The sequence below is a fragment of the Pantherophis guttatus genome, chromosome 1 (genome assembly GCF_059756535.1).
Source record: "Pantherophis guttatus breed Tessera chromosome 1, ASM5975653v1, whole genome shotgun sequence".
Classification (NCBI taxonomy): domain Eukaryota; kingdom Metazoa; phylum Chordata; class Lepidosauria; order Squamata; family Colubridae; genus Pantherophis; species Pantherophis guttatus.
The window spans coordinates 339,523,829-339,547,901 of NC_142063.1; the positions used below are offsets into that span (position 1 = coordinate 339,523,829).

The following is a 24,073-nucleotide window of genomic DNA, read 5'->3' on the forward strand; positions in this document are numbered from 1 at the left end:
CCACTGCTTACCGTTAAGTATGAGCCAGCAGTCGGCTGCAGCTCCTAAAAAATCCAGTACAGTCCTAGGACGCATCAACAGAAGGATAGCATCAAGAAAACTGTGGCAAGAAAGGTCGTAAAATGGGGCAAAATTCACTTAACAACTGTCTGACTACATGGCTTAGTGGTTAAGACACTGAGCTTGTCGATCAGAAAGGTTGAACTAGGGTTCCAATCCCTAGTATAGGTCTCCTGTGTGAGCAGGGGTTGGACTAGATGACCTCCAAGGTCCCTTCCAACTCTGTTACTGTCTGGCATAGCAACAGAAGGTTTGGGCTCAATTGTGGTCATAAGTCGAGGACTGCCTGTAATGGCATCATGCTCTTTAGTGTCCCACAGATCACCAGAGCGCCCCGCCTATAGGGGGCGCAGCCACAGAAGTGGCTTCAACCATAGAGTTCCGTCTGCGGCGGCGGCGGCCTCCTTATGCAATTCATAGTGGCTTTCATCCGGAAGCTAGGCCTGGGCGTCCCTTCTCGGCCTAGTTGCCCCAGCAACCGACAGACGAGCTGGAAAAAATGGCGGCGGAGGCCTGCATGGCTGGAGGAGACTCAGCGGCGGCAACAGCCGCAGCAGAACCGAACCCGGCCTGGACCGAATCCGGCCTCTGCTTGCAACGCTACCTGGCGCGGCTCAAGGCTCTGCAGCTCGACCCCGATCCCAGTCAGGCCCCGGGAGGGGAGAACGTCGCCCGCCGCCGTCCCGAGCTCCACCTGCTCTTCGACGAGCTCATGTCCGAGACCTGCGGCCCGGGGGGAGCGGCGCCTTGGGGGCCGAGGCCGGAGGTGAGTATCCGGAGAAGGCAGAGGAGCGGCGGGGGAATTTGATGGGATGGAGGAAATAGACTCCAAGCAACGCTGGATCCCCAGGATCCTCCACAGCAGGGGTGGGCAAATGTGGCCCTTTTACAACCTATGGACTTCAACTCCCAGAATTCCTGAGGCAGTCAAGCTGTCTCAGGAATTCTGGGAGTTGAAGTCCACAGGTTGTAAAAGAGCCACATTTGCCCACCCCTGCTCCACAGGCATTTCCCATTCCCTCATTCTGTAATATTCTTTTTTAATTCCACCCCCCCCCCCGTTTTTAACCTCACAGCAACAAATCTCTAAGATAGGTTACTTTCAGAGATACAGGTAGTCCTCGATTTATGGCCATAATCGAGCCCATTCTATTGCTATGCGAGACAGTTGTTAAGTGAATCGCTGCAGTTAAGTTAGTAACACGGTTGTTAAGTGAATCTGGCTTTCCCCATTGACTTTGCTTGTCAGAAGTTTACAACAAGGGATCACGTGACCCCCGTGACAATGCAACCTTCATAAATAGGAGTCTCGGTTGCCAAAATTTTGATCACATGACCACAGGGATGCTGCAAAGGTCGTAGCTGAAAAACGGTCATAATAAGTCTCTTTTTTTCAGTGCCGTTGTAACTTTGAACGGTCACTAAATGACCTATTGTAAGTGGAGGACAATCCTTAATATTCTTTTTTATTTTTATTTTTCCAATTTTAACCTCGCAACAACAAATCTGTAAGATAGGTTGGGTTGAAAGATACAGGTAGTCTTCGACTTATGACCATAATTTAGTCCAAAATTTCTGTTGCTATGCAAGACAGTTGTTAAGTGAAGTTAAGTGTCAGGTGTGCTTCCTTCAAAGTCCAGGAAAGAATAAGCCAAACTCCATTATTTATAGAGTAATGTACTTTTACTAGAAAATGAAGTGAACGCTACCAAGGAAAAGCTGAAACTAAAATAATAGGCGTGAAGATTCCATATAGAAAGCATCCCCTCCCACTGTCCATCATCAAACACCCAATCCAAAGGTCTCCCAGAGGTCAGGTGGTTGTTAAGTGAATCTGGCTTTCCCCATTGCTTCTCAGAAGGTTGCAAAAGATGATCACGTGACCCCAGAACCATCATAAATATGAGTCAGTTGCCAAACATGCAACAATGGGGGATGCTGCAATGGTCATAATTGTGAAAAATGGTCATGAGTCAATTTTTTCAGCGTAGTTATAATTTTGAACAGGGCCTAAATGAACTGTTGTAAGTTGAGGACTATCTGTATTGGCATTCAATTTCATCTCTGTGTCTTTCAGGGTATTAAAAGTAACTAATACACCCCTTTTTTGTCCTTTTATATGGCAGGACATTTGTGAACTAATTGTCCAAGCTTGTAAACTAGTCCAGCTTAATCAAGAACATCTTGTCAATAAAGTGTGCCAATTAATTCACCAGCTGCTCAACAGATTCCAGGTGAGAAAACTATATTTTTTGTCATATTTTGGTGGAGCATCTACTGTTTCAAATTCTCATAATTGTTTTCATTGACTTCATAGTATATTTAGTACACTATAAACGAAGAGTCATTATGCTGCCATTAGAAAAATGATAATTGTTAACTATAAATGTAACACACTTTTTTCTCTTCTCCGTATACAGATGAGACAGCTGGTGGGTTTATTAGCTGTTAAATTCTTCTGCTTCTGGATGTCATTTTTGAAGGATATGAGACAATAGTTAATGAAACTGATTTACTGCTTACCAAATAAGATATTATCCTGAATTCATCGATACAAGATTATGCTAATTTCATTTTTCTTTCTGCAATTGCAGGTTGCACTTGATGAAGAGAGTCTGAATTATCTGATGCCTTATTTCATCTCTGCTCTGAGAAAATGCAGCACTTGGACACATGTTGAAATTCTGCAAGCCTTGGCAGCCTCTGTCTACAGCAATGGACACAAGTGCCAAAAGGTGGATTGGAATAGAATTTTTGAATATCTTGCTTAGAAACTTTTTCTATTTGCCTAGTGCAGAGGAATTATGGGTAAAGGAGTTAGAAGTTAGAAGGAAATTTCAATACCTGTTGCTGAGAATTGCCATCTGAATAGTAGAACCATAAACAAATAGGTTCATAATTCAGTCCATCCCATCCAAGCAGAAGGGCTAGTCAAACTTTTTAGATTCTGGTATAGGTAGTCCTCAATTTACAACAGTTCATTTAGTGATTGTTCAAAGCTACGATACTGAAAAAAGTACTTATGGCCATTTTTCATAGTTACAACCTTTGTAGCATCCCCATGACCATGTGATCAAAATTCAGATGCTTGGCAATTGGTTCCTACTTACGACCATTGCTGTGTCCCAAGGTCATGTGATCACCTTTTGCAACCTTCTGACCAGCAAAGTCAATGGGGAAGCCAGATTCACTTAACAACCGGCTTGCTAACTTATCAATTGCAGTGATTCACTTAACATCTGTGGTAAGAAAGGTTGTAAAATGGGGCAAAACTCACTTAACAAATGTTTCACGTAACAACAGAAATTTTGGGCTCAATTGTGGTTATAAGTTGAGGGCTATCTGTATATTTCTTGAAGATAGAAGACTTAGTTGGAAATGTTATGTATTATCCTGACACAAAGTAATTTGGAGTTCTTGAATAATGTTTCTACATCTTCAGTTCTGTTTTGATATTTTTATACCACTTTCACAATATAGACAAGTTAATTTTTTAAAAAAATGTGCTGTTTGGAAGACTTCAAATTTCTTGTGGTAATGATATTTTTCTAACTAACTAACTATTCAAAAATGCATCACAAATACCATTGACTGGTGCTAATGGTTGATACGGGTTGCTGCCAGCATCCTAGGTATCAACCAAGTACTTTCTTAAGATGTATGATGTGCCAAGTAGAGCACATCAGTTTTTGCAGTTCCACTAGTGTTATTGCAGGAAACTGCAATTTGCTGATGTATGTTATAAAATTCTTGGACATGGTACCAAGCGCCCCCGTGACAATGGGTATCACTGTTACATGTTTCATCCATAGCCATGTAGTTTCGATATTTCATGATTTTTTCCAGTTCTTTTTCTTCGACTCTGGCATCTCCTGGTACCGCGATGTCAATAAATTGTACGTTTTGGTTTTCGACAACTGTGATATCTGGCGTGTTGTGTTCCAAGTGACGATCCGTCTATATTCGAAAGTCCCACAAGATCTTCACCTTCTCATTTTCTATAACTTTTTCCACTTTATGTTCCCATGACTTTTTGGTCACAGGAAAGTTGTATTTTTTACATAATGACCAGTGGATTAATTTAGCAACTTGGTCGTGTCTCCTCCTCCTCCTCCTCCTCCTCCTCCTTCTCCTCCTTATTCTTCGCAACTCGGTCGTTTCTTCTTCTTCTTCTTCTTCTTCTTCTTCTTCTTCTTCTTCTTCTTCTTCTTCTTCTTCTTCTTCTTCTATTATTGTTATTGTTATGTAATATAAACAATAGTTTATAGTTTAACACAGTACAGGTTAGTATAGACTGTATGGTGGCTAAATGAAGAATTTCCTATCCCTGTTACCCCAGAATAATTCCTGCTATCTGATGATGGGAAAAACCTGAATGAAATTTTCAGCTTTTACCTCTTTTTTTTTAATTGTAGCCTGAGGTTCATCCAGCCTGAAAGCCACAATGAGATATAAGATGACTGAGCTTCTAGAATTTGTGCACTAAGCATGCTTTTGTTGCTTAGCTAATTCTAAGTTTTGTTTTGCATCTCTTCTCCAATTTGTTCTCCAACAAATCTCCAACAATGTGCTGATTGGTTTGTTTGTTTGTTTTAAGTATCTCCCAGATTTGCTGGGGGAAAATGGACTTCTGAGGCAGTTCAGCAGCCCAGCTGAAACTGATGCTGAACGGAAAAGGGCCGCGATACACAGCATGGCAAACCTGTGCCTCAGGTATGACAGAAACAAATAGGTATGGCTTAACTCCTTTCCATTATGTTGTGCCTCTTCCAGGGATAGAGGATGTAAATATTCCAGCATTGGTGGGGTCCAGAAAAAAATGTCTAAATCCAAGGCCCACAGATAAACATCCCCATACATTCCAGCTTACAGCACATTTTTGTGGAAGTGTGTTTTCTTTAAGTGTTAATAATAGACTTCCAAATAGCTGTTAACATTCTAGCTCAAATGTTCTTCACTATAGAAATACAAATATAACATATTAATTTTAATTGATTTAATTTTAATTGTTTTAAACACATCAGTGGAAGTGATGGAGGTGACATTGAAGAGTAAAACAAAAACAAAAACTGGTACTCAGCACACGGTACTAAACCAGAATGTGGCTTATTTTGTTATAGCTTAGTGCAAAAGATGAACCCAGAGTAGTGGTTTGGAGATTAAGGGTGTTGGTTTATTAGTTTGTGTGAACAGTCCCTGTGTGGTGTCATGGATAATCGCAGTATTTGAACCCAGTCAATGTTAGGCTATAATATTATTAACATTTTCCTTGTTCTGGTCACAATTACATGGGAGAATCTAAATAGCTGTAAAAAAAATCTGTAATTTCAACTGAAATTTCCCCAGAAACTCCTAGTATTTAATATTCTATAGCAGAATTGTAAATACAGACAGTAAGAATTACGTTTTCTGCAGAAAAAACAGGTCAGGGCACATACCTGGGGATATTTTTAGTTTAAACATGCTTAGGATAAACCCCAAAACTTAACACACACACAAAAAACCCCCATCAAAGATCAGACTCAATGGACAACTAGGCTTTTTCTGCCATCAGTTTTCTATGTTGTCTAATACTTGGAAGAATAATACCGTGTTTCCCAAAAAATAAGACATCCCCTTATAATAAGCCTAATCGGGCTTTTGAGCGCATGCACTAAAACAAGCCTTCCCCAAAAATAAGCCCTCCCTGAAAATATTTAAACACATGTGCAGCAGGTCCCCGCCATTTCCTCTGGTTAGGGTTAGGGAGACAGAGCTGGAAATCAGGTAAGACGGCAAGAGGAACCCCGTCTTGCTCCATGGGCCCCAAAATAATAAGACCTCCCGAAAATAAGGCCAAGCGCTTATTTCAGGGTTCAAAAAAATATAAGACAGGTTCTTATTTTTGGGGAAACACGGGTAGCATAGTGAGAGATTGCTTCCCTTAATAAATCTCCTCATTTTAATGGATAAAGCATTTTGCCTCCCTCCACGGGGTCTCAGATATTATGACCTTTCTGATATGAAGTGATTGCTTCTTCCTTCTACTACATTTTCTAAACAGACAGATAAAAGCATTACTTCTTTTCTGTAGTTCATCTTCCTCCTTTGCATCTGCTTGTCTTTTAGCCTACCTGGACAACCCTACCTGGAGGAATCTTACAGAGAGCTCTGCTTTCAGGCTTTCTTGAGCCTCTTACAGTCTTCCAAAGAGACTGAAGTAGATGACATCACCTTTTGCATGGTAAGGACAAAGACAATTCTTTAGGAGAGAGGTGGGCAATAAGGGAGAGATCGGGGAATGACCGCCCAGCTTCCCTACTTTCAGGGAACTGCAGAATGCCATCTGATCTTTTGTGAGGGATAGGCTGAACTGTTTCAATCCTTTTTTTAAGGGAGGGAGGGCCCACTATTTCCATTCCCTCACCTATCTCATTCCAATATGTAATTTGAGAGTCAAGAAGCATAGCCAGATTTAGGAGCACTTCCCAGCTGCAGATCCAGTTTTTCAGGAGGAATACATTCCCACCAAAGCTCACCTTCAACTGGCTACCATCAAATACCACTTTATAAAACCTTAGTAAGGCCACACTTGGAATACTACATGCAGTTTTGATCGCCACAATGTAAAAAAGATGTTGAGACTCTTAGAAAGAGTGCAGAGAAGAGCACCAAAGAGGATTAGGCTAAAACATATGAAGAACGGTTGCAAGAAATGGGTATGTCTAGTTTAATGAAAAGAAGGACTAGGGGAGACATGATAGCAGGGTTCCAGTATCTCGGGACTGCCACAAAGAAGAGGGAGTCAAGCTATTCTCCAAAGCACCTGAAGGCAGGACAAGAAGCAATGGGTGGAAACTAATCAAGGAGAGAAGCAACCTAGAACTAAGGAGAAATTTGCTGACAGTTCGAACAATTAATCAGTGGAACAACTTGCCTCCAGAAGCTGTGAATGCTCCAACACTGGAAGTCTTTAAGAGATTGGATAACCGTTTGTCTGAAGTGGTGTAGGGTTTTCTGCCTAAGCAGGGGGTTGGACTAGAAGACCTCCAAGGTCCCTTGCAACTCTGTTATTCTAAAACACTTTTCTAAAACAATCCTCCTTGGGATTGTTATTTTTCTTTCCTCCGTTTTTCACCCTGGCTTCTATTTGCAGTTTCCCCATTCTCTTCCTGTCACTGTTAAAATAAAACCTGACTCGCCAGTATATTGTGGATGTAGAATGCCAAATCTCCATCTCTGTTAGTGATTTCCAGGAGAAACACAGCCCTGACACACTTGGAACAGACCTGCTAAAAACAGCATCTCCAACATGGACAGGAAAGCTTATTACATTCCAGAGATTGTAGAGCAGTATTTCTTAATCTCAGCAACTTTAAGATGGGCTCTCCAGAATGCTGGTTTGGGAATTCTGGGAGTTGAAGTCCACACATTTTAAAGTAGCTGAGGTTGAGAGAAACATTGATGTGGAGAGAACTACATCTGAGGGACAGAATGGGACAATTGAGCTATGTATTGTGTGGCTTCCTTGATCACCCTTTGGAAGTGGGTTAATTACCAATCCTGATGCTCTGAGTCAGTCTTCTCAGATAGGATTTAAACTGTGGGGTTCCTGGGTGCTCTCTGAGCTTGGTTATTTTCTTGCACTCATCCAAACTAATGGAACATCTGCAAGGGGAGAACCAAGCTCAGAGAGTACCAAGGACCCCACAATGCAACCCTGAGCTACAAATATTCTCCTTGATCAGTAGAATTTAAGCTGTTGCTTTAATTAAAAGCTGTGGCTTTTCCTGTAAGCATGCTTCAAGCGAAGCATTTCAGGATTTTCTTGTTGTGAACCTCTAACTGAAGTCCAAGAGAGGTAAATTGGGACATCATGTAATGGAAATCATGTCCCTGTATTATTAAACGTACTTTGGGGGACTGTCTGAGGTTGCTAATTAGTTGCTGGTGATAAAATTTAGAAATTGATTTCATGTGGAAAGATCTTACATAAGCCCAATGATTATTTATTCCAAACCACACGCTGAGTTTGCAATTAAAGTTGAGTGTGATACCGGTATTATTATTGAGCAACTTCTCAAACTCTAATCACTTGAGGGAAACTTTTTGCCCTTGGACTTTTATCACCTAGATAAAATTGCACTCTAGATCAGCGGTCATCAACTGGTGGTCTGCGAGAAAATTTTGGTGGTCCGCAGAAAAATTATTTGCATTTTTTATCTTGCACTAAATCAGGGGTCCTCAAACTACAGCCCCTGGGACAGATACGTGCAATGAACATTTGTGTTGCTGCAGAGAGTCTCCCCCTTCGGGGTCTTTTTGTGTGGGTCGGAGGGGGACAGAAATTCCAACTTGGAGTCTGCTTTGGCCTCAGTGCAGGGCTTTGGCCGAAGGCTGGAGGAAAGAGCCACTGGTGGTGAAGAGCCGGAGGGCCTTGTTCCAGTGGGACTGCATCATGGCCTGGAACTGGCTGACTATCTCAGCCCGCTGAGCCCCCAGGCGCCTGTACCTGGCCTTGCACTCCCGCAGGTCTTCCCTCTGCTTGGAAAGCCTATGCTTCTAGTCCTCAGTGAGGTGCTTCTACTGAGCCTCCTTCTTCGTCAGATCCAATTTGAACTGAGCTGTTCTGCCAACTCTTTCTCATGGTGGCTGCTTAGCTCCAACAACTGCTTCCTGTTGGGGCTCTAAGGAGCCCGGGCCGGGAGGCGAGGAGTGGCTGGGAGGGGAAGGGCGAGTAGAGGCTGGCGAGGCGCCACTCGACGTGACATTGAGGTGGCCATGCCCACCCAGTCACATGCCCACCTAGCCACGCCCACCCAGCCGGTCATTAGGCAGATCATATTAGTGGTCCGCGGGATTTAAAATTACGAATTTAGTGGTCCCTGAGGTCCGAAAGGTTGGTGACCCCTGTTCTAGATGATAGACTTGTGCTATTCCTGGATAGTTGGAAGAAGGCTCATTGTTTTTTTGTTTCCCTTCCAGCTGTTACAAAATGCTTTGAAGGGAATCCAGTCGCTCTTAAACGGAGGAAAGATGAGGCTGACCCAGACTGATCTCCTTGGTTCCCTCCTGGCTGTGTTAAAGGTGACAAGAGATTTAAAGTGGAAATCTTCCCTGACTTAACAGAGGTTCCCTGAGTGCCCCAAAAACAACCCTGAAAAAATTTTTGACGGGCCTTTTGTACTCAGATGTGTAGAATGCTTTTGAAATGCCTCTGGTTTCCAAAATTAGAATTGCACAAGCCACAGTACAGTACCCATAATTGATTTGATAGCAGTGAGCCAAGCAGCTTTGTTTTCCTCTTGGCATGTCTGTGAAGAAACGGTCAAGATCTACTACAGGTAGATTGTGGTCACAATTGGGGCCTGAATTTGTATTGGTAAGCAAGGTGGTTGATAAGTGAGTTGCACCCAATTTTATGAGCGTTATTGCCACAGCTGTTAAATGAATCACATAGTCGTTAAGCAAATCCAACTTTCCCCATTGATTGGCTTGTTGGAAGCTGGCTGGGAAGACCTCAAATGGCGATCGCATGGCCCCAGAATGCTGCAACCATTATAAATACAGGTAATCCTCGACTTATGACCACAATTGAGTCCAGAATTTCTGTTGCTAAGTGAGAAATTTGTTAAGTGAGTTTGGCCCCATTTTAGGACTTTTCTTGCCACATTTGTTAAATGAATCATTGCGGTTGTTAAGTTAGTGACACGATTGTTTAAGTGAATCTGGCTTCCCCATCGACTTTGCTGGTCAGAAGGTCACAAAAGGGAATCACATGACCCTGGGAAACACCAACTGTCATAAATATGAACCCGTTGCCAAGCACCCGAATTTTGATCATGTGACCATGGGGATGCTGCAATAGTCATAAGTGTGAAAAATGGTTAAAAGTCACTTATTTCAATGCTGTTGTAACTTCATGTGGTCACTAAATGGACTGTTGTTAAGTGGAAGACCATCTGTACAAGTCAGTTGCCAAGTGATCATGTGACTATGGGGATTCTGTGATGGCTGTAAATGTGAGATCTGGTCTCACACTGAACTAAAGTCTGTGGTTTATTCAGTGTGGTTGAGCAATTGTTAAATGAATGGCTGTAAGTTAAGGACTATCTTATTGCTGTTTTAGGTACATCCCAATTTTTGTTGTTGCCGAAACTCAAAATGAGAGTAATAGCATCTATGTTTGTTTGAAGCAAATCACCTTATCCACCGTTTTGAGTGTGGGTGACACACAGAATAGGGCGAACTCCAAAATAGTAATGGAAGCGTCTCATCTTAAAGCCATATGGGGGTGGTGTTTGTCTCTGTACTGTGTATGTATAATGGGGGAGGCTAGACTGACATCTGTCACAATAATCCATCGTGCATTACGATGTCCAAAGATAGTTCGCAGCTGGTTTTACATGTCACCTTAAGCCAGAATGTGATTTGTGGTTTGAGCTTTGCATCCCAAATGCAAATCCAATAAAGCTTTGTACAACATGATTTTTAGTTCTGCTAAGGTGCGCGGCCCAAGCCATGATGCTTTATTCAGCAAACCATGATTTGGTGCGATGTGCTAATTCAATACCGTGTGCACAAAAACTGTTCTCTGTGCTTGGTAGATGTGCAAATGGAAATCATTGCTATCCTGAACAAATTACCAGCTCGTAAGAGTTTGGATTCCCATGGTATCCAAAGGATTCAGATCAGTTTTTGGACAAGCTTTGCATTAGACTTTTGTCATCCAGGGTATTAAATTTTACCCTATAAAATTATGATATCCAACTGATGTTTAAAAGAATAGATGGGGTTTTTTTTCTTTGTTTCAATAAAGGAGAATAGAGATAGTCCTTTACTTACAACATGTTCAGTTAGTGACCATTCGAAGTTACAACGGCACTGAAAAAATGTGGCATGACCATTTTTCACACTTATGACCATTGCAGCATCCCCAAGGTCACACGATTTATATTTGGATGCTTGACAACTGACTCACATTTATGACAGTTGCAATGTCCCGGGGTCATGTGATCCCCTTTTGTAACCTTGTGACAAGCAAAATCAATGGGGAAGGCAGATTCACTTAACAACTGTGCTACTAACTCAGGGGTTCCCGACCGGGGGTGCGAGACGATATTCCAGGGGGTGCGAAAACTTGGGTTTAGAAGTTTCAAAATTATAGTATATATCTATACGCTATATGCATATAATTGTTTGTCAAACATGTACAACATAGCAGGTATAAATATGAACACAGACATGAATGAAGGAAATGAATACAAAGAAATGGGGACACTACTGTAATGCTCTCTACATGAGGCTCCCCTTGAGGAGCACCTGGAGGCTCCAGCTGGTTCAGAGTGCGGCCGCGCAGGTGGTTATGGGAGCGACGTGGCGTTCCCATGTGACATCTCTCCTGCGCGAGCTGCACTGGCTCCTGGTGGTCTTCGGGGTGCGCTTCAAGGTTTTGGTCACCACCTTTAGAGCGCTCCATGGCTTAGGACCTGGGTACTTACGGGACCGCCTTCTGCCACCAGTAGCCTCTCACCGGCCAATATGCTCACATAGAGAGGGGCTCCTCAGGGTGCCGTCGGCCAAACAGTGTCGACTGGCGGCCCCCAGGGGGAGAGCCTTCTCTGTGGGGGCACCTGCTATCTGGAATGAGCTCCCCCCGGAGATACGGAAGATCCTGGATTTACGCACCTTCCGCTGTGCCCTCAAGACCTATTTATTTCAACAGGCTGGCCTGGCCTAACTTCTCTTTTAATTGTAACTTTTAAAATTGGTTTTAAAACAATAGGGGTGTTTTAAATTGTTTTGAGCCAAATTATTTAATGGGTTTTTATATTGTCTTTTAAATTTTGTAGTCTCTGTGTTTTATCCTTCTGGCTGTTCACCGCCCTGAGTCATTCGGGAGAAGGGCGGTATATAAATCTAATAAAATGAAAAATGAAAATGAGTAGGACAGGGACGATAGGCACGCTGGTGCACTTATGCACGTCCCCTTTATGGACCTCTTAGGAATGGGGTGAGGTCCACAGTAGACAGTTTGAAGTTGAAGCTGTGGGGGTTTGAGACTGTAACAATGGAGTTGGGTAGAGCATTCCAGGCGTTGACCACTCTGTTGCTGAAGTTGTATTTTCTGCAATCAAGTTTGGAGCAGTTTACCTTGAGTTTGTATCGATTGTGTGCCCATGTATTATTGTGGTAGGAGCTGAAGAAGTCATTGACAGGTAAGACGTTGTAGCAGACAATTTTATGTACTATGCTTAGATTGGACTGCAGGCGGTGCAGTTCCAGATTGTCCAAGCCCAGAATTTCAAGCTTGGTGGCATAAGGGATTCTGTTGTGAGTAGAGTGGAGTACTTTTCTCATGAAATACCTCTGGACCTGCTCAATCATGTTAATGTCAGCTATACAGTGTGGCGGATGAGCTGTATTCAAGAATTGGTCTGGCAAAGGTTTTGTATGCCCTAGTTAGCAATACAAAGTTACCGGAGAAGAAGCTATTTTTTTAAGGGGTGCGAGAATATATCAGAGGTGCGTAGTATAGAAAAGATTGGGAACCCCTGTACTAACTGAACATCTACAGTGATTCGCTTAACAACTGTGGCAAGAAAGGTCGTAAAGTGGGGTAAAAATGACTTAAACAACTGCCTCACTTAGCAACAGAAATGTTGGGCTCAATTTTGGTTGTAAATACCAAAGATTCTTTGCAAAAAAAAAGCAGATTTAATTTAATTTAAATTATCGTAATTAAGCACTAAGTAGATTATAGTGCTGATGTCTAGGATTTTCTTTGATGATTTCAGAAATGCATGTTTCATGGACTCCCTGGAATTAACATAGAAATGCCCAGCATCTTATATCCAGCACTCCTTCCTCAGTACGACAGCCGGTCACCCATCGAGCACGAGAAGTTGGAGCAGAACAGTGTTAAACTGAGCGGGGTAAATTTTTTAAATATGGTTTGTTTGCATTGTGCATTAAACTTAAGCCACTTCAAATGTAATCTGGTCACAAGCTGAGGGCTGTTTTTGTCTGTCTGGAAAAAAAAATGTAATGTTTTGGAAAAGGCACATTACAGCAGCGCCTGATATTCTGTACCGTACAGTAGTATTTCTGAACCTCGACCACTTTAAGCTGTGTGGACTTCAACTCCCAGAATTCCCCAGCCAGCCGGGGGAATTCTGGGAGACGAAGTCCGCAAAGCTTAAATTGCCAAAATCGAGAAACATTGCTGTAGAGCAGGGGTGTGAAACTCGATTTCATTGAGGGGTGCATCAGGGTTGTGTTTGACCTTGGGGTGCAGGGGTGGGCGTGGCCAGGGTGGGTGTGGCCACCTCGACGTCACTCATGTCGGGGGTGCCCATGGTGGCCCAAGCGCCCTGCCAGCGAAAGCGGGCTCCCAAGCTCCATTTCAGCTGCAACGGCCCCCTGCAACCCTCTGCCAGCAAAAACGGAGCGCAGGAGTGCCAAACACAGCCCTCCCAAACTCCGTTTTCGCTGGCAGAGGTACCGCGGGCCGGTCCTTCGCTGTTTCCAGGGCGGCCCCGTGGGCCAGATCAAAACACCCTGCGGTCCGGATCCTGCCCCCGGCATTGAGTTTGACGCCCCTGCTGTAGAGCAAAGCCTCTGTTTATAAGCATTTATCTGCCTTCATTAATTGCTGCTTATGGGGCTTCTAAATCCCATAATCTCCATGAATGGCAGTTTTCATTGGGGATGAGAGGTTTAACACAACTGGAGGGCAGCAGAATATGGAATGGAAATCCTGTTCTAGCTGACAGCTTCTTTTCATATTTTGAAACAGGGATTTCCCATTGCTAGAAGGAGATGCCAGGGATTTGAACGGGAAGCTTTCGCTTATAACCAAACAGGGTCTGAAAATTGGACTGGGTGGACTTCCAAAGCAACTGTTGTGAAACGTGAAATACTCGTTTTACTTTGATTTAAATCCTGAGCTGGAGGCACTGTTAGCCGCATGGTGCCTTAAACGAAGAGAATAGGTCATACGTGTCAGAGTTCCAAGTAACACCCCCCCAATGAAAGAAGATTCCAAGGCTATAAGTTCCTCAAAGTTCCATTTTATTAGAGATGTCATATTGGCACATCTGGGAAAACCCGAATCTGAAAGTTTCCAGGTTTTCCCCACCCAAAGGAAAGTCCAAGTCCCTGCCCAGCATCCACATGTCCATCACGTGGTCCAATCAAAACACCATCCCAACGGGAGATGCCTCCCAGTGCAGGGCAGGATGTCCTTGATTCTCAGAGAAAGGAATGTTATTATGGCTAGATATCTCTCCAACGCCATACAATTCCCCCTCCCAGTTTCCCACAGCACTAAATGTGGCAGCCTTGAAGATCCAAAGTAAAAGATGGCCTCCAGGACTGACAGCCCCCCCCCCCCTCAACTGACGATCGTGTCCTGCAACGAGACGAACATAGGGGGTTAATGCAATATTATCCAGTAAGAGCCTGGATAGCTTTGCAGACTAAGCATTGTAATTTAACACCAGCTGTCTGCAATTAAAGTAAGATGGAATCTTGCCAGGCTCAAGGTTGACTCAGCCTTCCATCCTTTCTAAGGTAGGTAAAATGAGGACCCAGTTTGTGGGGGCAATAAGCTGACTTTGTATAAAATATACAAAAGTATGAAGGCTATTGCTTAACGCACTGTAAGCCGCCCTGAGTCTCCGGAGAAGGGTGGCATATAAATCAAATTAAATATATATATATATATATATATATATATATATATATATATATATTCCCTAACTACCTCTTCCCCTCCCTGGGGGAAATACCCTTTGGCTTATCAGGGTATTTATCATGGAATAAATCAGGGTATTTATCGTGGAGGCCTCTTAAATTGAGATTGATTTCTTGATGCCGAGAGAAAAATCCTACCCAGGCTATTCTATACTAATATTTAGAAAAACATTAGATGATTGGATTGATTAAAGAGCCGGGGTGGCGCAGTGGTTAGAGTGCAGTACTGCAGGCTACTTCTGCTGACTGCTGGTTGACTGCAATTTGGCAGTTCAAATCTCACCAGGCTCAAGGTTAACTCAGCCTTCCATCCTTCCGAGGTGGGTCAAATGAGGACCCAGATTGTTGGGGGCAATAGGCTCTGTAAACCACTTAGAGTGGGCTTTAAAAGCACTATGAAGAGGTGTGTAAGTCTTAAGTGCTATTGCTAAAGAGAACTGCATGTAATTCATGGAATTGAAAAGACTTGCGTTTGTTATCATTTCTGCTCCCCACAACCACTGCTAACAGAACAGGAGGAAGAAACCTAAAGGCAAACCGAAGAAAGGGAAGCCGGAAGAAGCAGCAGGTGCCACAAAAGAGCAGCCAGGGGGTGCCGAAGGAAGCAGAGTAGAGAAACCCTCATTAAAGGATGAGTTCTCGCAAGATCGGGACTCTAAGATGACAAACTGGGCATTCAGTGATAAATACCCTTCCCTTGCGAAAGAGCGTTTACCTTCCCACGCTTTCAGCTGGAAGAGAATCAGCAGCAGTGACTCAGAATATTCTGATGCGGAAGGTGGAATGCAGAGCAAAACAAGGTTTGTGATGGCAACCACTCAACACCCCCCCCTTCTCCCCCCACTGCCTTTATGCAGCGTTGAAGTATGTGTTCATTTTACAGCAAGCGTGGCTGAATTCTCTTCGACTCTCGTTCTTTCAAAAGCAAGGATTTTTTTTTTCCTCGCTTGGTTTCTTCAGTCCCATCCCTGCCTCTGTTGGTAACAAATGCAGGTGGTCCTCGACTGAACGACCGCTAGGTGAGACTGTTGTTAAAGACGGCTTTTTGCCACAGTTGTTATTTGAATCACTGCAGTTGTTAAAAGTGAGTATCATGGTTGTTAAGTGAATCTGATTTCCCCATTGACTTTCCTCGTGAGAAGGTCGCCAAAGGGGAATCGGTAACCCCGCGACACTCCAACCAGCCGTCATAAATACGAGCCAATTGCCAAGCCTCTGAATTTTGATCACGGGGAAACTGCAACGGTCCTAAGTTTGAAAAAACGGACGTAGGTCACTGTTTTTAGCGCCGTTGTAACTTCGAACGGTCACTAAACGAAAAGTTGTAAGTCAAGGACTGCCTGTATTGAGAAGAGCAAAGAGAGGGTTTTTCTATTTATTTATGGGTTAATATTTATTTATTTATTTATTTATTTTGTCGCATTTCTATGCCGCCTAACTGCCAAGGGATTCTGGGTGGCTTACAACAGAGAATAAAATAATGCAACAATATCCCATACAAAAGTTAAAAGAAGACATTAAAACATTAAACATCAATACTGCCTACTGCCTGCTTCAAATGACATGGCAATTTGCCTCTGTAAAAACTAAAACCATGGCAACAAATACCATCGACACCCTCAACCGTGGTATCCTTCCTGATCTCAGAGGATCGGGAGTGGCATCATGGTTCTGTGCTGGGTTGCCTCCTTTTTTCTGGGGTTGATTCCAGGCAATGATGACTGGGGAAGGGCAGACACACCCTCCCCAGGAGGATGCTGTAAGGCTTGATGCTCCCCCTTTTCTTATTTAACATCTAGGCGAAGCCACTGCGTGAGCTCATCTGTTACCATGGGATGAGGTATCATCAATATGTTGACAAATTAAGCAATTAATGTGCAATCGTATCTCAGTGCTTGGAGACTGAGGGTATGGATAGGGAACATCCGGCTTCAGCTGGACAGTATCAGAGTTGGAAGGGACCTTGGAGGTCATCTAGTCCAACCCTCTGCTCTCGCAGGAGACCTATACTATTTCTGATAAACGACTGTCTGGTCTCTTTTTAAAAACCTCTGGTGATGAACCACCCCACAACGTCTGGAGGCAAGCTGTTCCACTGATCAATTGTTCTCACTGTTAGGAAATTTTCACCTTAGTTCTAGTTTAGTGCTTCTCTCCTTGGTTAGTTTCCATCCATTGGATCCTCTTAACTTTCCACAAGCCTTTCGGGATCTGGCTAATGTCATCCTGCTTGGGGTCCCCAAGGAACTCGGGAGACATTGCGATGTCCTCCTAACTGTGATTAATATTATCCTCTCTTGTCCTTGTGCTTTTTGTACTTTTTAACAATGAAGGTTATGCCGCTCAGTTTCAATTTTTTTGTGAGATGGGCATCGCAAACAAGACAACATTCAGATGAAGAAATTTGAAATTTCCTGACAGAACAATGAATCAGTGGAACGGCTTAACCTCTGGTAGTCGTGGGTGCTCCATCACTGGAGGTTTTCAAGAAGAAACTGGACAACCATTTGTCTGGAATGGTATAGGGCAGTGATGGCTAACCTTTTTGCCATCACATGCCAGGAAGGGGGGGCAGGGGAGGTTCGCACACACACATGCCCACACCCATTATTCTATTCGCCCCGCACATGCGCACGCGACCCTCCCACCCCCCCCAGCTCTTGGCACGTGATGGCCCGGGTTTTTTTCTCACCTGGCTCCAGATCCTCTCTATGCATCTGGGGAGGGCAAAAACAGCCTTCCCCACCCCCTCAGAAGCCCTCCGGAGGCCTGAAACGGCCCATTTCCCAACTTCCAGTTGGACAGGAAGTGATGTTTTTTGCTGTCTGCAGCCTCCAGAGACTCCCGGAGCTAAGCTGGCGTGCCAGGCGACATGGCTCCGCATGTCACCTGTGGCACGCGTGCCATAGGTTCGCCATCACGGGTATAGGGTCTCCTGCTTGGGCAGGGGGTTGGACTAGAAGACCTCCAAAGTCCCTTCCAACCCTATTATTCTATGTTCTATATTCTAAGATCAAAGACTTTCCCCCCTGCCTATTTTGAGCAATGGGACAATGTCATTTACTTAAGGTGTTAAATCAGTTTCCCCCCCACTCTTGCCTGTTTATATTTTGTTTCTATTTCATGCCAGGTCTTTCCAAGCTAAAGTTCGCCAAGGGGCTTTAACCTGCTTCCTTTCCGCTGTGAAATCCATAGAGAAGAAAGTCCTCTATGGTTACTGGTCAGCATTTATTCCTGATGAACCTGGAATAGGAAGCCCACAGACAGTGTCTTTGATGACAATTGCTTTAAAGGATCCTTCCCCTAAGGTAAGAGGATTCGTTATCTTTGTAACATCTACCCGTCCCATAAGATCCAGCATATGCTCTCTTCCAAGCACTTGTTGCAATAGAATAGGATTCAATTCAGTTCACTTTATTGTGGTCATGGAACACTGCAAGTAGAATGCTCCATCCCACTCCACTCCATTCCATTTTATTTACCTTACCCTACCCTACCCTAGCCTACCTTACCCTACCCTACCCTACCCTATCCTACCTTACCCTACCCTATCCTACCCTACCTTATCCTACCCTATTCTATCCTACCCTACCTTTCCCTATCTTACCCCACCCTACCCTACCTTTCCCTATCTTACCCCACCCTACCCTACCTTACCCTACCCTACCTTTCCCTATCTTACTCCACCCTACCCTACCCTACCCTACCCTACCTTACCTTACCTTACCCTACCCTACCCTACCCTATCCTACCTTATCCTACCCTACCCTACCTTACCTTACCCTACCCTACCCTACCCTACCTTTCCCTATCTTACCCCACCCTACCCTACCTTATCCTACCCTACCTTTCCCTATCTTACCCCACCCTACCCTACCTTATCCTACCCTACCCTACCCTATCCTACCCTACCTTATCCTACCCTATTCTATCCTACTCTACCTTTCCCTATCTTACCCCACCCTACCCTACCTTACCCTACCCGACCTTTCTCTATCTTACTCCACCCTATCCTACCCTACCCTACCTTACCTTACCCTACCCTATCCTACCTTACCCTACCCTATCCTACCCTACCCTACCTTACACTATCCTATCCTATGCTATGCTATCCTATCAAAAATAAATAAAATAAGGTTTAAGACAGAGTAAAAACAACTCGACTAACATCTATATGTGAGGTCCAGGATGCAGGAGTATAACTGAATATGCTTCTTAAAGAGAGTTCAGTCCAATTCACTCTAAAGTTCCTCCACTGGCATTCTGGCCCTTTATTACCAAAGCCCTTTATAACACCAAAGAGCTATAAAGGGCTTTTGCTAAAGGAAGGCTATGCTAAGGGAGCGATCAATGGCTCAGACCGTCTCTGCCTTCCATAGGTCAGCCAGGAATTCTGGCGGTATCCTTGAGAACTGATGTAGGAGATAATTGGGCTCCATCAGGTGCCTTGGCTCAACTCCTTTATTGATTTTTGTTCTGTTGCAGACCCGGGCCTGTGCTTTTCAAGTTCTCTCCTCCATTTTGGAAGGTTCCAAGCAATTCCTGTCCATTGCCGAAGATGCCATTGATCACAAAAGAGCATTCACACCCTTCTCGGTGAGCATTGCCTCCAGCATCCGAGAACTTCACCGGTGTATGCTGTTGGCTTTGGTGGCCGAATCTTCGTCCCAAACCCTCACCCAGATAATCAAGGTAAATGTTTGTCTACAGAAGTTGCTTTTGTTCTACTACTTCTGAATAACAGAATAACAGCATTGGAAGGGACCTTGGGGGTGTTCTAGTCCAACCCCTTGCTCAGGTGGGAAGCCCTATACCCGTGATGGCGAACCTATGGCACGCATGCCACAGGTGGCACGTGTAGCTATATCATTGGGCACGCCAGCTCAGCTCTGGGGCGCATGCGCCCGCTGGCCAGCTGATTTTCGGGCCTTCTGGGCCCACCAGAAGTAGGGAAACAGGCTGTTTCCTGCATCCGGAGGGCTGGGGTGGGGGGGGGAAGGCCCATTTTTCTTTCTTACCTGGCTCCAGATCCTCTCTATTTATCTGGGAAGGGCGAAAACAGCCTTTCCCACTCCCTCGGAGGCTCTCCAAAGGCCTGAAATGGCCCATTTCCCAACTCCCGGTGGGACAGGAAGTGACTTTTTTGCTGTCCCCAGCCTCCAGAGACTCCTAGAGGGGCTCCTAGAGACTCCTAGAGAGGCTCTGGAGGCTGGGGACAGCAAAAAAGTCACTTCCTCTCCTACTGGGAGTTGGGAAATGGGCCGTTTCAGGCCTTTGAAGAGCTTACAAGGGAGTGGGAAAGGCTGTTTTCGCCCTTCCCAGATAAATAGAGAGGATCAGGAGCCAGGTAAGAAAGAAAAACGGGCCTACCAGGTCATCTTGTGCCAGGAGCCGGGGGGAGGGAGGGGGGTTGCACGCGCATGCGCAGGGCAGGGCACATAGAATTATGGGTGTGGGCACATGCACGCGTGACCCTCCCCCGCCCCCCCCTCTCCTGGCACACAATGGCAAAAAGGTTAGCCATCCCTGCCCTATACCATTGTAGGCAAATGGCTGTCCAATCTCTTCTTAAAAACCTCCAGTGATGGAACACCCACAACTTTTGGAGGCAAATCGTTCTCATTACCGTATTTTTTGGAGTATAAGACACACATTAGCCCCCCCCAAAAAGTGGGTGGAAATAACTGTGCATCTTGTACAGCAAATGTTGCCGAAGCCCCACCCACCCGCCAGCTTCTGCCTCCCAGCAATTTGCCTCCTTGCAGCAAACAATGTGGTCAACTTCAGCACAGCCTGATTTAGCACGAGCAGCTGATTAGCAGTTGGATCTGTCTCCCGGAATACCTCCAATCAGCTGTTCCAGGCTGCAAGGATCACCGATGCCTATCAGCGCTGGCACCGCCTAGCGTCGCTGCCACCTATTGCTGCCTCTGCACACCCCACGTTCAGCCTTCGCGCACCCCATTTTCAGCCTGTTCCAGGTGGCTGAGATAGGCAGCAGCAACAGTAATTGTTCTCACTGTCAGGAAATTTCTCCTTAGTTACAGGTTGCTTCTTAGTTTCCATCCACTGTTTTACATAAAAGATGATTCAAAGTTAATTGCAAAGGTTTGTCTTAATTATTTTACATCATCATTACTTTCTTCCTCCTATTGTCGGTAGAGTGGCATTACAGCAGTCCTAGCCACACCTTGCTAATCCAGTTTTCTCCAGCCGAGAGCCCTCCACGAAGGAGCTGGTTCTATACAGGTAGTCCTCGATTTATGACCACAATTGAGCCCAAAATGTATGTTGCTAAGTGAAAAATGTGTTAAGTGAGTTTTGCTCCATTTTACGAACTTTCTTGCCGCAGTTGTTAAATTAGTAACATGTTTGTTAAGTGAATCTGGCTTCCCCATTGACTTTGCTTGTCAGAAGGTCTCAAAAGGAGATCACATGATCCTGGGACTCTATAACCGTCATAAATATTTGTCAAGTGTCTAAATTTTGATCATACGATCATGAACTGTTGTAAATCGAGGATTACCTGTAATCTCCAGACAATCCATTTAATGTAGCACATTTGAGTGGCTCCATGTTGGAAGATGATCCCTATGAGACCAACTTTCAAATGATAACAATTGTATATTTGTATATGTGTGTGTGAGTGTGTTTGTTTATATGTCTTCAAATCAGTCATGAGGGTGACTGCCTGGACAAGTCCCTTGTTTTCTTGGCAACATTTTTTGGAAGTGGTTTGCTACTTCCTTCTTCCTGTGGCTGAAAAAGAGGGATAGATCCAAACTCACCCAGTTTTCTTTTGTGGCTAAACGATGAGTAAAATGCACACTCTCTTGCCTGCCAATGTAGCGCTTTTAATTGCTGCCACAAACCAACTCACTTCATTATACTTAAGGCACTTAAAATAGGGATGGGACAGAGGTGGTATTCACCCGGTTCGGGCGAATCGGGAGCTGAAATCACAGGTGGGCTTGCCCACCGACCCCGGCTCTATGCCGTCCTATTTAGGCACATTTTTGAGGCCGGGTGCATGCACGGAAGGGGTGCGTGCAAAGCAAACCACTGGTAACAAAATGTGAAACCCACCGCTGGATATAGATAAGGATAGGGATAGGATAGGGATAGGGAGAGGGAAGGATAGGATAGGATTATTTATTGGCCAAGTGTGATTGGACATACAAGGAATTTGTCTCTGGTGCATAAACTCTCAGTGTACATACAAGCAACAAGTGATAAATCATGATCATTGTCATCATAAAAGTACCCTGTTTCCCCGAAAATAAGCCCAATCGGGCTTTTGAGCGCATGCACTAAAATAAGCCTCCCCCCCCAAAAAAATAAGCCCACCCCGAAAATATTTAAACGCAGAGCTGGAAATCAGGTAAGACGGCAAAAGGAGCCCCATCTTGTTCCATGCGCCCCAAAATAATAAGACCTCCCCGAAAATAAGGCCAGGCGCTTATTTCGGAGTTCCAAAAAATATAAGCCAGGGTCTTATTTTTGGGGAAACACAGTACATTCATCATAAATCATAAGATAAAACATAGGATACTAGTGATAGTCAGAGAATACTAAATATAGAATACTAAATATAGAATTCTAAATAAGCAACATAAGTCATACTAGGATATTAAATAAAACAATATATGTTGTAAGATACAAGCAACAAAGTTATAGTCATAAGAAGATAAGGAGATAGGTAATAGGAAAGATGAGAAGAATAATAGAAATATAGTCTTACTAGATAGTTTGACAGTGTTGTGGGAATTATTTGTTTAGCAGAGTGATGGCATGGGGGCAAAAACCTCCTTGTGTCTATTTATTTATTTATTTATTATTTATTTATCTAGTTGTTCTGGCGTTCAATGCCCTATGATAGTGATGGCTAACTTTTTTGCCATCGCCTGCCAGGAGCGAGGTGGGGGTGGGGGTCGCACGCGCGTGCCAACACCCATAATTCTATGTGCCCTGCCCCTGCTCCTGCCATGCGATGGCACGGTAGCTGATTTTCGGGCCTTCTGGGCCCACCGGAAGTCGGCAAACGGGCTGTTTCTGGCCTCCGGGGAGGGGGAGGGGAAGGCCATTTTCACCCTCCCCAGACTCCTAGAAAGGCTCAGGAGGCTAGGGAGAGAGAAAAACGGGCCTTCCCCACAACCTCCCAAGGTCCTCCGGAGGCAGGAAATAGCCTGTTTCCCTACTTATGGTGGGCCCAGAAGGCCCGAAAATTAGCTGGCTGGTGCGCATGCGCACCTGAGCTGAGCTCACGTGTCCACTGATACAGCTTCGCATGCCATCTGTGGCACGCGTGGCGTCGGTTCGCCATCACTGCCCTATGGCGTCGTCTTGAGGGTAGAAGTTGAAAAAGTTTATGTCCAAGATGTGAGAGGAAATTTAGCTGGAAAAGCTTAACAGAGCACCAAAAGATTAAGAAAAGGACAGTCCTCACCCTCTTTCTTATATTCTTAAACTGACATGCCTCCCCCCCCCAAAGGAAAAAAGTGGTGTGGGAAATAAGAAAACAGGATGTTAAAACAGGATCCTAATCCCTCTTTCACGCAGGTAGTCCTCAACTGACAGTCATTTGTTTAGTGACTGTTCAAAGTTACAACGGCACTGAAAAAAATGACTTACGACCATTTTTCACACTTATGACGGTTGTAGCATTGCCCATGGGCCCGTGATGGAAATTCGAACTCTTGGCAACTAGCATATCCCTAGGTCAGAGGCCTTCAAACTTGGCAGCTTTAAGACTTGTGGACTTCAACTCCCAGAATTCTCCAGCCAGCTTTGCTGGCTGGAGAATTCTGGGAGTTGAAGTCCACAAGTCTTAAAGCTGCCAAGTTTGAAGACCCCTGCCCTAGGTCATGTAAGAAGGGGCCTGGTGGCACAGCTGGTTAATAGCCTGTTATTAACATTCAGCTGCCTGCAATTACTGCAAGTTCGAATCTCCTCAGGCTCAAGGTTGACTCAGACTTCCATCCTTTCTAAGGTAGGTAAATTGAGGACCCAGTTTGTGGGGGCAATAAGCTGACTTTGTATAAATATACAAAAGTATGAAGGCTATTGCTTAACGCATTGTAAGCTGCCCTGAGTCTCCGGAGAAGGGCGGCATATAAATCAAATTAAAAAAAAAAAAATCACCAGCAGCTTTTTGGCAAGCAAAGTCAACGGAGAAGCCAAACTCACTTGAACAACCGTATTACTAACTTAACCCTTGCAGCAATCCACTTGACAACTGCGGCAGGAAATGTCGTAAACTGGAGCAACTTAACATCCG

General features: G+C 44.4%; 1 protein-coding gene across 1 annotated transcript in view; it reads left to right on the plus strand.

The window, feature by feature from the left end:
* The first annotated feature begins 429 nt into the window (after window positions 1-429).
* Window positions 430-24,073, plus strand: part of HEATR6 (HEAT repeat containing 6) — a 45,873-nt gene continuing 22,229 nt past the window's right edge. Inside the window, exons 1-10 of the mRNA XM_060693223.2 lie at window positions 430-826; window positions 2,187-2,294; window positions 2,655-2,795; window positions 4,658-4,773; window positions 6,169-6,283; window positions 9,025-9,126; window positions 12,837-12,974; window positions 15,307-15,596; window positions 17,927-18,104; window positions 19,282-19,488. Coding sequence (XP_060549206.2) covers window positions 560-826; window positions 2,187-2,294; window positions 2,655-2,795; window positions 4,658-4,773; window positions 6,169-6,283; window positions 9,025-9,126; window positions 12,837-12,974; window positions 15,307-15,596; window positions 17,927-18,104; window positions 19,282-19,488 — 1,662 coding nt within the window. The 5' untranslated portion in view covers window positions 430-559. The remainder of the gene's footprint in view (window positions 827-2,186; window positions 2,295-2,654; window positions 2,796-4,657; window positions 4,774-6,168; window positions 6,284-9,024; window positions 9,127-12,836; window positions 12,975-15,306; window positions 15,597-17,926; window positions 18,105-19,281; window positions 19,489-24,073) is intronic.